Source organism: Leptinotarsa decemlineata, unplaced genomic scaffold (assembly GCF_025532065.1).
Source record: "Leptinotarsa decemlineata unplaced genomic scaffold, Ldec_3_MD MMD2_tig00000133_RagTag_RagTag, whole genome shotgun sequence".
Classification (NCBI taxonomy): domain Eukaryota; kingdom Metazoa; phylum Arthropoda; class Insecta; order Coleoptera; family Chrysomelidae; genus Leptinotarsa; species Leptinotarsa decemlineata.
Genome location: NW_027412542.1, coordinates 3,120,826 through 3,135,020, shown reverse-complemented (window position 1 = coordinate 3,135,020; position 14,195 = coordinate 3,120,826). Strand labels below are relative to the sequence as shown.

General features: G+C 32.7%; 1 protein-coding gene across 1 annotated transcript; it reads right to left on the bottom strand.

The window, feature by feature from the left end:
• Positions 1 to 1,141: 1,141 nt before the first annotated feature.
• Positions 1,142 to 12,845, bottom strand: mre11 (double strand break repair nuclease mre11). Its single transcript, XM_023162503.2, has 9 exons — positions 12,587 to 12,845; positions 12,295 to 12,439; positions 11,167 to 11,515; positions 10,853 to 11,057; positions 9,862 to 10,119; positions 9,497 to 9,693; positions 4,587 to 4,741; positions 3,556 to 3,670; positions 1,142 to 1,479 (listed from the first exon to the last, which is right to left on the bottom strand). Exons 1-9 carry the CDS (start codon positions 12,711 to 12,713, stop codon positions 1,216 to 1,218), a joined length of 1,815 nt encoding a protein of 604 aa, XP_023018271.2. The 5' UTR covers positions 12,714 to 12,845; the 3' UTR covers positions 1,142 to 1,215.
• Positions 12,846 to 14,195: the final 1,350 nt, after the last annotated feature.

Sequence of the window (14,195 nt, the reverse complement as noted above, 5' to 3'; positions counted from 1 at the left end):
TGGATAGTTTTCACGGGTAGTTATCACTTATGTCATGACATTGCTAAGCAACCAACACAATAAAGTTGTTTGACATTTCAGTAATTCAATTTATTTCGAAAATGTCACTTCCTCGCTTTGGTGTTCAAAATGATGCGGCAATTGACAAAATCATTGAAGAAAATACACCAAAAAATACTGTCAATAGTAAAAAATACACTTGGAAAATATTTATGGAGTTTTGTGACGTCAGAAAATATGAATTGGATGGAAATCGTACTCTCGAAGAGCTTGCATTAATACTCAAGGATTGGGCGATTAATATGAGAAAAAAGGATAGCACAGAGTTTAAGGAGGCTACTGTTAAAACCGTATGGAATATAACAAGCAAATTATTACAAGAAAAGTATTACAAGGAGTATAATATCATGCTAGACCCCTTTAAAAGTGTTGCATTCAAACAAGCGCGGAATGCACGCGACGCAGCACGAAGAAATTTACAAACAGATCCCACTAAACGCAAAACAAGCTCAGTACCATTAACTTCAAATGAAATGAGTAAAATCATAAACTTTTGGGATGAAAATACCCCTATAGGACTCCTACGCAAATTTTATCACATAGCAGCGGTGGAATTGGCTTGGAGAGGTGGTGAAGGTGCTGCTTGCTTAGTTGATTATTTTCATTACTGGGCACAATAATGGAAATTCCAAAAAACCTTATTTGAATATTGATCAGGAACATCATAACCAAATAATCAATAGTATGCGTGGAAACACCTATGCAGTAACCGAGGCAAATACAGCAAGATCAACGGAATATCATTATACGAATTGTTCTTTTAATAACTGTGTGTTCAATAAATAATTTTGTTCGAATTGCAAAAAATTTTCTCACCGAATATCCCTCGAACATTGATAAATAACTCATAATTTTATCACAACTTCCTCAAGCACGTTATTTTAGGTAACATCCCTCCGCCTTCGGCGTCGGGATGTTACCAAATAACGTGCTTTCGAAAACTGTGATAAAATTATTTCGTTAGTTATCAATGTCCTTGGGATATTATAGCTGAAAACTGAATTCAATAATAGAAAAAGTCTCTCAATCTAATGATTTCAAAAGTAACTTATCAAGGTCATCAATTGAATAAACACACAAGGAAAAGGTAACTGATATTTATTTGATCTTAATGGTAATATTCCATGTATTGTATCATATCACAGAAATGTTCATTTACTTTGCTCTTCCTCTTGCTGCACGAGGTCTTCTAGAACCTCTCCCTCCTCTTGAACCTGGCCCCCGTGAAGGCCTTTTTGGAGAGTTAGCCCATAATCCTGATCCACCTTGGATACCAATATCAACATTATCATCAGCGTCATCGTCGTCTATTACCATGACATCGTCATTTTCATCACTTCCTTGACGCATGGGTTTTTTATCTTCATTACTAGGGATTCGTTTTTTTTGCCGGTTAGGATCATTAAGAAGTCTGTGGACCTACAAAAAAATGCTATATCCAATAATAAGTTTATTACGGATAATCTAACAATCTTCGTATAATTAAAGTATATTGTCTTAGATTAACCTGTATAGTTATTTTCAAAAGAATTTTCCCCAAGTTACTTTTTTTCACAAATGTATTATCAGTTAATGTTCAAATATCTCTTCAAAAAATATTTCCAAACTAACTATTGGGAAATTCTAACCTCTACTGTTGATTATTTATAATCCTCTCTAACCAATATTGAGGTGGTCGTCTAATTGGGCTTGACAAACTAATCCACTAATAGAATAAAACAAAATAATCTTTGAGAAAAAAAGTTTTATTAAGTAGTTTCAAAAAGTTTGTCAGTTTGAATATCATGTGTTTTTGTAGCTCCATATATCAATAAATATTCATTCTACTGTGTCTTTGTATATTCTGATCGATAGATACTTTTGTACTCTATACATTGATGTCACGTGTGATGAAAAGTGGATCATCTATGACAACAGTAGATATTCAGGACAATGGTTGAATACTGATGGGCCACCAAGGCACTTCCCGAAGGTGAAAACCCAAAAAAAAAAACATGGTTATTGTATGGTGGTAACGGCTGGTGTGACAGTATAAATTTCTGCAACCGGGCCATACCATTACAGCAGTGTGGAAATCGACGAAATGTACCGAAAATTGCGTCAGCAGCAGCCGGCACTGGTCAACAGAAGAGGTCCGATCCTGCTCCACGACATCGCCGTTTGAAAATTAAAGAATTGAGTGTCCAAGTCATGCCTCACTCACCATACTCCCTAGACCTCTCCCCAATCGACTACCACCTTTTCAGGCACTTCGATAACTTTCTCACCAGTAGAACCTGCGCCAATCAGGACCAGACAAAAACGGCTTTCGTCGACTTCATCGAACTCGGAGTACCCAGTTTTTATGATGACGGATTTGATTGACTTGCGTTACATTGGCAAAAGTGCACGGATTCAAATGGCGCTTATTTCGAATAAATCAAATGACTATTCACTGATATATTGGGATATATTATAGTTTGAAGTAGACTCATAAAAACGGACGAAAATTTTGAAATATCCTGATATTTTCTTTTATAATATCAACATTAGTTCCTGAATGAATGCTGAATAAAATTAGTTTTAATACTGATTTGTAGTAACCCACATGGAACGGAATCAAACAGTCTAATTTTTTACTTATTTTGACAAATTGTTTTCTTTCGCCTAAATAATTTTCAAATTTAATTTTATTGTAAATTTTTTCAGAACCCACATGGAACGGAATTAAACAGTCTAGTTTTTTACTTATTTTGACAAATTGTTTTCTTTCACCTAAATAATTTTCAAATTTTATTTTATTGTAAATTTTTGCAGAATACATTAGTGTTTTCTTAATTGCAAGATTTGACAAAAAGAGTTTATATAAATTAGGAACAACATAGGTTCCAAAATAGATAATTGAGACACAACACACGTATATTGTTTGAAGGTGATTGACAATGTTTCATGATGAATTTCACTAGTTCGGACTTCCATTGTCTGATATTATATAAAATGATTTGAAATCTCTGAAATAACAAAAAGAAAAATTAAAAATTAAAGAAGAAGAATAAAAATTAATAGCTGAAAAAAAAACTTGGCTTGGAATCTTTTAACTTCTTTTCATTTTATTTATTTTTTGTTCAATTTGTTCAATTTTACTTGTATTTTATTTCACTATTATTTCATTTCAGGTTTTTGCTTAATATAATTGTTTTTTTGAGCTATTCATTTTTATTCTTCTTCTTTAATTTTTAATTCTTCTTTTTTAGTTATTTCAGGGATTTCAAATCATTTTATATAATATCAGACAATGGAAGTCCGAACTAGTTAAATTCACAGGTATATTCTTCAAGCAACCGACTGATAAAATAAATATTTTCTGTAATTTTGTGTTATATTTTCAAGGGATTTTATATATTATATTTTCTCAGGAAATGTTTCTATATTTCTTTGATTTGAACATTAAATAGCAATTTGTCTGGTTCTTCCCACATGTTCATTTTTTCAATATTTCAGTTACTTATCACTTACCGAAGACAAACTAGCCTGTTCCCTTGATATCCTAAATTTGTTAACGACACTCTCAATATCTTCTATTTCTGGCATACTTTCTGCTAAGTGGTCCAAGGTTTCTTTAATCAAATGCCTAAAATATTATCATGAATATGGTATTAATAATGCAATTATAATATGAGTTTGTTCAAAAATATATCAAAAAATTATTATTTTCAATTTTCATAAGGTTTGAAATATGAAAAAACCCAAACAAAAATCCTCAATACATGTATTTTTTTGTTATTTCATTTTTTGAATTTTTTTTGAAACTTTCACTTGAAATCAATGTAGTTTTTACATTATAGTTTCATTATATATTTAGAAAGATGGTGTTAGGTCAATATCATTTTCATTTTTCATTCACAATAAGATCGCTAATTCTTCAGTGATGAAATTTCAATATTAGCAGTCTCGGAGTTCATTATTCAATTATTTTTTATGGGTAGAGTAGAAATACATGATACATAAAATATTTCAGAATGTTATCACTTGAGAAGTTGAAAACTCAAATCCAACCTAGAAGCTATATGATTAGCTATTACTGGAATTCTACCCAACACCCATTATTTTTAACACCTCGACACGTGTTTCGATCACCAAGTGAAGATGAATCTTCCTCTTGAAGATGATCATTTGGTGACTGAAACACGTGTCGAGGTGTTAAAAATAACGGTTTGTTGTTGGGATATAACTCCAGTAATATTCATTACTACACCAAAAGTTCCAAACAGTGCATCACAATTATATGATTGGGACTAAAATATTCTCGATGATAATGATAAGTATGATATAAATAACTGAAATAAATATCAATTCAATTCAAGGCAGTGGCTCGTAATATACCTTGAGGGTTCAAGTCAGACAAATGAAAGCATGTAGTCAATTTCAACACTGTTTCCATTTAAAATAATTTGAGATGAAGAAAAAATAATGAATTAGTAGTTACTTCAATTAAGTTACTTTCATCATAGTTACTCAAAACGAAAATAATTAAATTACATACTCACTCAACTGTCAAAGAAAATGCTTCTGAATCATTCGCATCTATATGTTTTTTAACACTTTCAACGAGAGGTCCTACCGGAAATACTTTCAATAAGTCGTTTTCAGAAAAATGCTCCAGGACAATATCTTCTACTCTTTCGGCTACTATCGGAGTATCCTGAAAAAAAAATAATAAGATTGTTCATAGAAGGAACTGAGTTCGGTACATGATTTCATGCAATACAATAGAAAAAAGTTATACAGGATCACTTTCTAGAAGAAATTGCCTCACTTGACCTTGTGAACTTAGTTGCTGATTGTGACTTTAGGAAGAAATGAATGGTAAGCTGTATATTATGACAATATTTGACTGTCAGTTTTGACTCATTCAGGTAGCTTTTTATTCAAACTTGTAGAACTAATTAACTAAAGGAGCTACATTGCTGGGTACTTTCTCCGAGCGATTTATTAATAATAATAACAATTTATTTTCCCAAGAAACATACAATGTTTATAGCGGGGAAAAAAAATAATTAAAAAAATACTAAATAACATAACTAAGTACGAACAGAGCACAAAACATAAAGATAAATCGGAAGTGAAACTTGAAAAAAAATATAAATATACATAGATATACATTATTATCAACATGAACATAAATGTACCAATCAGATAATATATATACAAACAATAAATATTTTTTCAAATTAATCCGGGATTTTTGTTAATTCAGTTTTTTTAAAGCATTCGATAGCTCATTGTAAAATTTGATACCTTTACGATAAATCGAATTTTGCCCAATATTTGTTTTCATTTTTATTAATTTCAGATTCCCTGAATATCTTGTCAAATGGTTGTGTTGGTCACCATTGATTTTGAAAGTCAAATTTTAATATTTGAGCTTATTTTTGGCCAAATGAATGAAGGTACATAATTTGAATTCATATAAGAATGACAAATCTAATATTTTTTTGGTTTATACAAGTTGACTGTAGGCTCCTTGCAGTTCAACATGTATATACACCTTATAATTTTGATCTGAAGTTTTTTAACTGGTTTCAATAAGGAATTTGTTTCCATACCCCATACTGATATAAGATATTGAATTTTGGAATATACTAATGAAAAATAAATCAATTTAAGGTATTTTAGGGATACAACAATTCTTATTTTGAATAAAATTCCAATTATGGGAGCTATCTCTTTTCTTATTGTTTTCTCCATAATACATTTTCATCTAGAATAAGACAAAGAAATTTAGCACTAGGAGAGTATTCAATATTTTCATTATTAAATATAATTGGATCTTTTTAATCAATTGATATAGACCTTTTTGATGTGAACATATATGAAGGTTTTTGAAATTTCAGTGTCATTTTATGTAATTCAAGCCATAAAGATATTTGATCAAGGTCTTTTGAAATATTAATTTTGATTTCTTGTATACTATTTCCATTGTAAATTAAAGTGGTGCCATCAGCAAACATTTCAAACTTATCAAATAAATTTACTGTAGCCAAAGAATTGAATTATATAAGAAACAAAACCGGTACAAGTATTGATCCTTGCGGTACCCCACTTATTTTTTTTCAACTGATTATGTCGCCAATATCGGCATATTGCTTTCTATTCATTAAATAATTTTGAAAACAATTATAAACTAAACACAGTTTCAAATGCTTTCTTCAGGTCCAATGAAAGAACTCCACATTTTTTTGTTTGACACCTAATACTGCCGACTGTGTCACAATTTTTTCAAAATCCGAATTGCCCATCATTTGATAATTTTGTCTTTTCAAGATATTCAAACAATCTAGAATGTACTGATTTTTCAATAATCTTAGATAAAACTGGTAAAACTGAAATTGGTCTATAATTCGTCATTTGGTCTTTTTTACCTGCTTTAAATAATGGTTCTACTTTGTCAATTTTCGCATTATTTTATACTAAGAATTAAATTGATTTTCAGTATTGCCAAATGAATAGTCTAACCGCTGTTCAAATATCTGTTCTTCAAAATGTATGAAATTTCGAATGAACCATTTGATGGTAGAATTATTACATCAAGCTATCCAGCTATTGTATTTTGTCAAAAGAAAATGTTATATTCTATATTATTCTAAGCGCTTCTTATCTTTAAATTTAAATGAAACAAAGTGTGTGTGAGATATCATCGAAATTTTTTATTTGCTTGAAAGACCTATTGATGCCATTATATGTGAAATATAACATAATAATGTGACCTTACATTCTGCTACTGAAACCAGAGATCTAGGTGTGATCCTAGACTCCACACTTAGCTATAAATCACACATTTCCGCTGTAATTCAAAAATCTTGCTTTATGCTTGGCTTTATAAAGAGAACCACTTGTGATTTCACCAACATCACTGCTATTAAATCTCCCTGGTTAGATCTCATCTCAATTGTTGTTCCACAGTTTGGTCCCCTCATTACGTTACACAAAAAGTGAAACACGAGGCCGTACAGCACAATTTCCTGCGATATATTGCCTTCAAGATGCGTGTATACTATGACTATATTGCATTGGAATGCATTTTGAACATACCTTCTCTTGAGGCTCGCAGAAAACGTAGAGATTTAATACTTCTATTCAAAATGATCAACGGACTGAGTATCAGTCCCGAGCTTCTCTCCAAAATATCTTTACTTGTCCCCAGTCGTTCAACTAGACAGGTGCAAACGTTTTACGTTTCTTTTCACAGATTAAATTATTCATATAACGGCTTTATTCCCAGAACTCTTCGATTGGGTAACTCTTTGAATAACTTTCAAATCTTTAATATATCAGTACCCCACTTTAAAAACCATATTCTTCACTTAGCCATCTAATACTCTCTGCTTGTGTTGTTGTATTGTGTCTAGTGATACTTGCCTGCAAGAATTATATTAATTCATATTGTTATACATTTTAATTTTTTCTCAAATAATCTATTTGTTATCTTACTTCGGAATCGTATTATTGTTATAACTTACTTTTAATCCACTGTATTGCATCAAGTACTAAATAGCACTGTACTACTTATATCTAAATTGGGCTTGCCCGTGTTTATACATAAATAAATAAATAAATAACATCGTTCAAATGTTCGTCACAGCTTCTCTGGCTGGAGCGCATCCGAAACGTCCAATTTTTCATGACTCTGGCGCATTAATCAGGCTGAATTTGTCCAATGACATCGGTAATGTTGGCTTTTAGGACTGCTGTGGTTTGTGGCTTATTCACATATATTTACGACTTAAGAAAACCCCACAAGAAAAAGTCTAACGGGATAAAATCGCATGATCTCAGTGGCCAGTTCACATCCCCTCCATGTGAGATGACCATGCCCTCAAATCTCGAATAGAATATCCAATGTGGCCAGGCCACATGTTGTTGGCGTCTAGATCATCGAATTCAGGCCAAAAGAAGCTGGTAATCATCGACCTATAGCGCTCGCCGTTGACTGTTGACGCTGCCAGCTCAAAATCTACACCAAACAGTGACTTTTTCGGGATGAATTGGACGCTTTTGGATCTCATATGGACGCTTTTGGATCTCGACAATTTTGTTTGTTCACATGCCCATTCATCCAGACATGGGCCTCATGCTGAAGATGATTTTTCGATGAAAATTAGGGTCAGTTATCAACTGCTCCAGAGCCCATTCAGCGAAGACACGTCATTGTCTAAGGTTGTTTACCTTCAGTTCCTGGGGCAGTTGAATTTTGTACGGGTGCAGGCCCAAGTCACGACACAAAATTCGCCAAGTTGTGTTCTGCGAAAGGCCGAGTTCTTGTGAGCGACGCGAAATCGACCGCCTCGAATTTTCCTACACACTCTCACAGACAGCGACGATGTTTTCGGCGGATCATGCGTTTCGACTAGGTACGGGTGCTGAACGTTGAACCAGTGAACCCAAATTCATCCACCTCATTGCGAATAGTCCTCTCGGTAGGACGATTATGGCGATCGTAAAATGGGCGAAGCGAGTGGTATATTGCCCGAACAAAACACCCATTTTGATAAAACAATTTTAATATTTACACTTGTTGTTGAATGTTATATCCATCCATGGTGATTTGACATAACAAACTAAATAAATATCAACTAATTTGACAGATGTAGCTTTAACAAGATGGCCGTTATCAATAGGTAAAGTTTGGAAGTCCCTATACATAGGAATAGATGGTATTGTTTTACTAGGTACAACCTCCTAAATTAAAATTACATTTTTATATAGGACATCTCATGAAAAATATGTTTTTGGAATATAAAAGTGGAGAAAATTATTTACTTGGTACTTGTGAAGTACTTGTAAAGATCTTTTTTCAGTAGTAACTAAAAAACCTGAGAAGTAAATTTCATCCTAGACAACAAAACGTCTAGAATTTTGTATTGTTCCAATAATCTATCATAATGAATCTCATTTTTGGAATAGAAAAACATCAATTTTAAGATGACATGATTTCTAAGAAATATGAGATTAATGTTTTCCAGTGTTTGTATCTTACAGTTTGTTCCACAATTTCCACAATTTTTCATCAAATGTGACAATTTTAGGATCACATTTGATCATTATAACAAAATGAAATCGCCCAAGTCAAATATGTCAAACCTAGAGTGGTATAATGATGAGATGGAGTCTGCATCACTTCCTCAAATATCAGTAACATACAACAAATCGTCTCAGGAAACTCTGCTTATCACAACTTTTTTCAAATGAACAATTTGAAAACTGTTGCGGCGCTATTCTGGATTTGTAATAATGAAGACGTCTTAAGAGAAAGTGTCCTGAAAAACTTGATGAAAAATGTCGATACTTGGTTTATCAATAGACCACTGCCAGGGACCTTACTCGAACTTTATTGATAGGTTGCATTTTAATTAGCTTTTTTTCAACAAACATGAATACTAAAAGAAAATACACTCACGCTCAGACTGATACCATCTCCTTTTTTGTCTCCTCTAATAGGTTGTCTTATAACATTACACTTTACCATATCCTCTGGATTTGCTACTTTACCAACATAAGACTGCCCGAATCTGATTGTATTGAAAACCTGTTTTTCATCTCTAACTTTCACATTTAATCTTATCAATGGTTTTTCGCTTACATCTGGAGTTCTACCTGAAATATAGAAATATCAGGAAATATTATAAAAACAGCTTGAAATTGATAACGATTGAATTGTAATGCAATGTTTGAGAATTGAACCTTCATAGTCACGTAAAATTTGAACAGTTTTCCAATCAGTTCAATAAAAAAAATACCCCAACAAAATTTTTTTCGCCTCACCTAAAGTTTTTGCCTGTTCTATCATCTCATCAACTTTTTTAGTAACAATATCTTCAGTTATTTCTATGGGAGTTAAAGAACCATCACATTCATCAATCAATTGGTTCAACTCTTTGAGTACCAATTCTTGGAATATAAATGGTCTGACAGTTTTTAGTTCCACTGGAATCATCTTAGACAGTTTTTTATGAATCTTCAATATGCCAACTTTTTTAGTAATCGCCTCTCCTAAAGCTAGGGAAGTAGCAACTGAACTACCTAAAAATATTCGAAAATAGTTATATGAAATACCTACTAAAAATAATGATTATTGTTAACCTGAATTTTATATTTAGAAAGAATCGGAACTGATTAAGAAATTAATCTCCTATTCTAGTCTTCTCAATGTTTCGCCAGCAAGAGTGGTTCATGACATTGAAGGCAAGAAAAATCTACACTAAAACTGTTTAGTTTTAGCATCTTCATTTCAACACAAATGATGACAAATTTCCGAAGAAAAAAACAATCAATGTCAATAAAAACTATTTAAGGAAAATGCAGATCATTCAGTAATAGTTCTTCTTTTTATGCCTGCTTACGAAATACAAAATGTTCCGATTGTCCTCAAAACAGATAGTACAAAGACCCAAACCCATTCAGTAGTATTTGAAAGCTTTTTAATCAATATCAGTTTCATCCAAAATGCAGACTCCATTTTCGACATCAGTATATCCCAACTAGAAATCAAAACAAAAGGCAACATATAATGGTCAAAAAATGGTTGATTTACAGGATACGCCAGCTGGGAAATTTCTGAAAAAGGTGAATAATGAAGTCCACCCCTTCCAAAATCAACACGATTAGAACAACCAAATTCAATAGCTAAGTTCAAACCTGAAAAATCTTGATGGCTCAGGAATAGCGTCACAAAGTTATTGAAATTAAAATGTGCTTCTATATAAATAGTTTATTTGGTATATAATACCAAATTTAAATTCTTAACTTGACCTACCTGGTTGAGATATCTGGACACCATTGGCTTTACTTTCTGGTTCTATTCTACAATCGTGTTCATGGCCCCATATCACCAAATCCAGAAAGTCTGGTAAAGAATCATCAGGAATAAAATTTTTAACTCCACGTGTAGCTCTATTTTGATGCCAAACCAATAAATTGAACCAGTCTTGATCATTTCCTGGGGGTGCCATAAATTTAACCTTAATGAAATTGAAACTTTAAAAAATACATTTAAAAAATTATGTGATATATTTATGAAAAAATTATACAATATATGTATGTTGTGAAACAACACTTCCAATTTTATACCTTTTTATCAAGAAACAGCCTTCCCAGTCTTTCATCTTTGATGTGAGACAGTCCTAGCAGAGTCAACTTAGTTTCTCCTTTCTGCAATAATATTGGTTCCACTTCAACTTTATCTAAACTATTCCACCTTCCGAAGTAATTTACTAGCCCTGACGAGGACAACAAATCCATAGCTGAAATTTGTTTCTGCCCAGTAGGGTCATCATGATTGCCGTGAATAGAGAAAACGGGAATGGAAACGTTAAGATTTGGATCTTCGTAATTAACAACAGGATTGTAGCAACTTTTGAAATTTTCAGAAGGGTCAGAAAGAAATTCAATTTCAACTGGCTTATCTCCGAAGCAGTATCTGAAAGCATTAAGTGGATATATATAATATTTTGAAAATTTGAATTGCTGAAATCAACCGAAACCTATTACTGGACATGATGAACTGTGAAAACTTGATTTGTTGGGAACTGAATGATAGGTTTCAATCAATCAATCAAAAATTTATTAGCATAATATCACATTATAATGTTTTGATATGGTCTTTCCAATCGAGCTTCGGATCCAGAATAACTCCCAAAAATTAATGGGTTTTTGGCAGTCTTTCAGCCCTTTCAGAGTAAAAGTGAGTGTATTAGTTTTCTCTATGTTAAGACACAAATTATTAGCTGAGAAGAATGTATCAATTCTCTTCATTGCCTCTTTGGTTTGTTCCTTAGAATATTCACGAACTTGGTATCATCGGCATACTGAACGGTGTTAAAATGAATCATATACTGGGGAATTTCATTAACATAGTATAGATAGATAAGGCCCCAAGATAGACCCTTGGGACATCTCAAGTATGGGAGTTTTTCAAATAAGATTAAATGCTACACACGGTCAAAGCCCTTTGAGAGGTCACAAAATACAGCTGTGAGTGCTTCTTCCCTCTCAAAAGACTCCACTGTTCCTTGCACCCGTTCAGATATGGCTTTTGTTGTTGATATACTTTGTCTAAAACCAGGCCAGCCACAAACAACATCTTCTCACACGTAGGCACTTATGCACATAAAAAATCAAGTACCTTTCCTATACCAAAGGTTTCATTTATATTTCTAATAAAAAAGGAATTTTGTTTTTGTGACTATTGTTGCTTACCTTCGAAGAAGTTCAGTACATTTATAGATGGAATAAGGACTTGGCCGTGCATAATGAAACAAATCACCACCCAAAAGAATGAAGTCCACTTCGTTTACAACTGCAATATTTAGTATTTCTTCGAATGTATTGATACTATCTTGACCTGAATAATGAAATATATGTTTCTCAGAGGCATACATGTAAGTCATGGAATATCCTTAAACTTATATTATTTATAAACTAATAAATCAATTCAATAATTATGTACAGCACAGGTATTCAATTCTGAAATGATTTAGATATCGCTTACCCCTGATAGGGTCTTTTTCTTCGAATCCCAAATGAATGTCTGTTGCAACAAGAATAGTTATAATATCACTTTTATCTATGTTATCAATACTTTGACTACGGACATCTTCTTCATTAGTAGTATCCATTTTCACTGAATATTGGAAATAAAATACAAACTTTTACTCTACCCCCAATCTAATTTTTGATATTCAAACCTGTGTTATCATTCTTTACTCTGCTGCAAAGCGGGAACTTTGTTATGCACATGTCAATATTGACATATTCAAAATTTACTAGGCTGGACCACAGACACGGCATAGGACTCATATAGCGTTTTCCATCGGTGGCTCTAAACGAGTTCTGATAATTTGAATATTGGTGCAGTCCCAATGGAATATAAATTTGAGCATATGTCCAAATTCATAATTGTAGGCAATAAATTCTCAGAAATATTATCGCTTCGAAACGAAAACATTTTTGTCAACGTTGTGATTCTATATATTTTATAATCAATTTTCCTCATTTGTTTAGTATAATTTCCGTACGTCACTGCAAGAGGCAAATTGAGGCAAAAACATCAGTCAGTTCTGAGATTTTAGAGCCTTCTATTTTGGAATTATAGTATAGCATAACAAAAAATATCAAGATCCAATCTAATGGTTACTGGAATATAGAATACTATCACAGAATAGAAACGAATTCGTTTCTGTGTAGAAGCTATTTTCCGGATTTTTTAGCCGTAGTCTGCAGGTTTTTATGCGTGCAGATCACGGCCAAAAAACCCAGAAAAAAGCTTTCACATAGTTATCTCTGGTCGTAAAAGTATAGATTATTTGAATTCGTTTCTATTCTGTAATATTTCAATTTTTTCTAACGGGCAGATTGACAGAAATATTTGTTAACACGTTTAGCCAATGTCTATCAGTGCATCAGTGGACACTGCTAATTGTATCCCCTGAGACGTTTTTTTTTTTTTTTGACATTTTCATCCAAATTGTTTTTGGTGACTATACTCATTTCCCGAACGCTTTTTCTTTGAGAAAGCAGCAGGCAGGAAACAATTACATCGTTGTCAACATTGTAAATATGAAAATCTTGGCATGTATGGTTTTCATAAAAGCAGATGATCATTTCCGTAGCAGCGAAATAACGACTGATAAATATTTGACATGAAATTATTTGGCTTTTGTTCGCAATTATCGCAATAAACTATGAAAAGCGTCAGCGATAGTGACAGCGTATGAGCGCTTTTTATATTTGCTTTAATTTTATACATCAGCTGGATTCACCAATTACCGTCTAATATATTCAGCGGTAAAGCAACTTTAAGTCGGATGCATATAATATGATATGTCAAATCTGTCAACTGTCTGAACTCACGAATTAATGAACTGATCGAACGCACAGATCTCAGAGTTGCATTAAACGAATTCACCTAATATTGAGTTAGACTAGTTCTTTACAACAGTAGGTAGGAATCAAAGAGGGGTTACCCAAGATGGAGTACCTTAAAGAGAGGGGTAAAGGCAACTGCTCCTCTACAATTTACTTCCTCTGAACGTAGCGATTCAACATCAAAATATTCACCAAATCTATATAGTAATACATTTGTCAGACCTCAATGACTT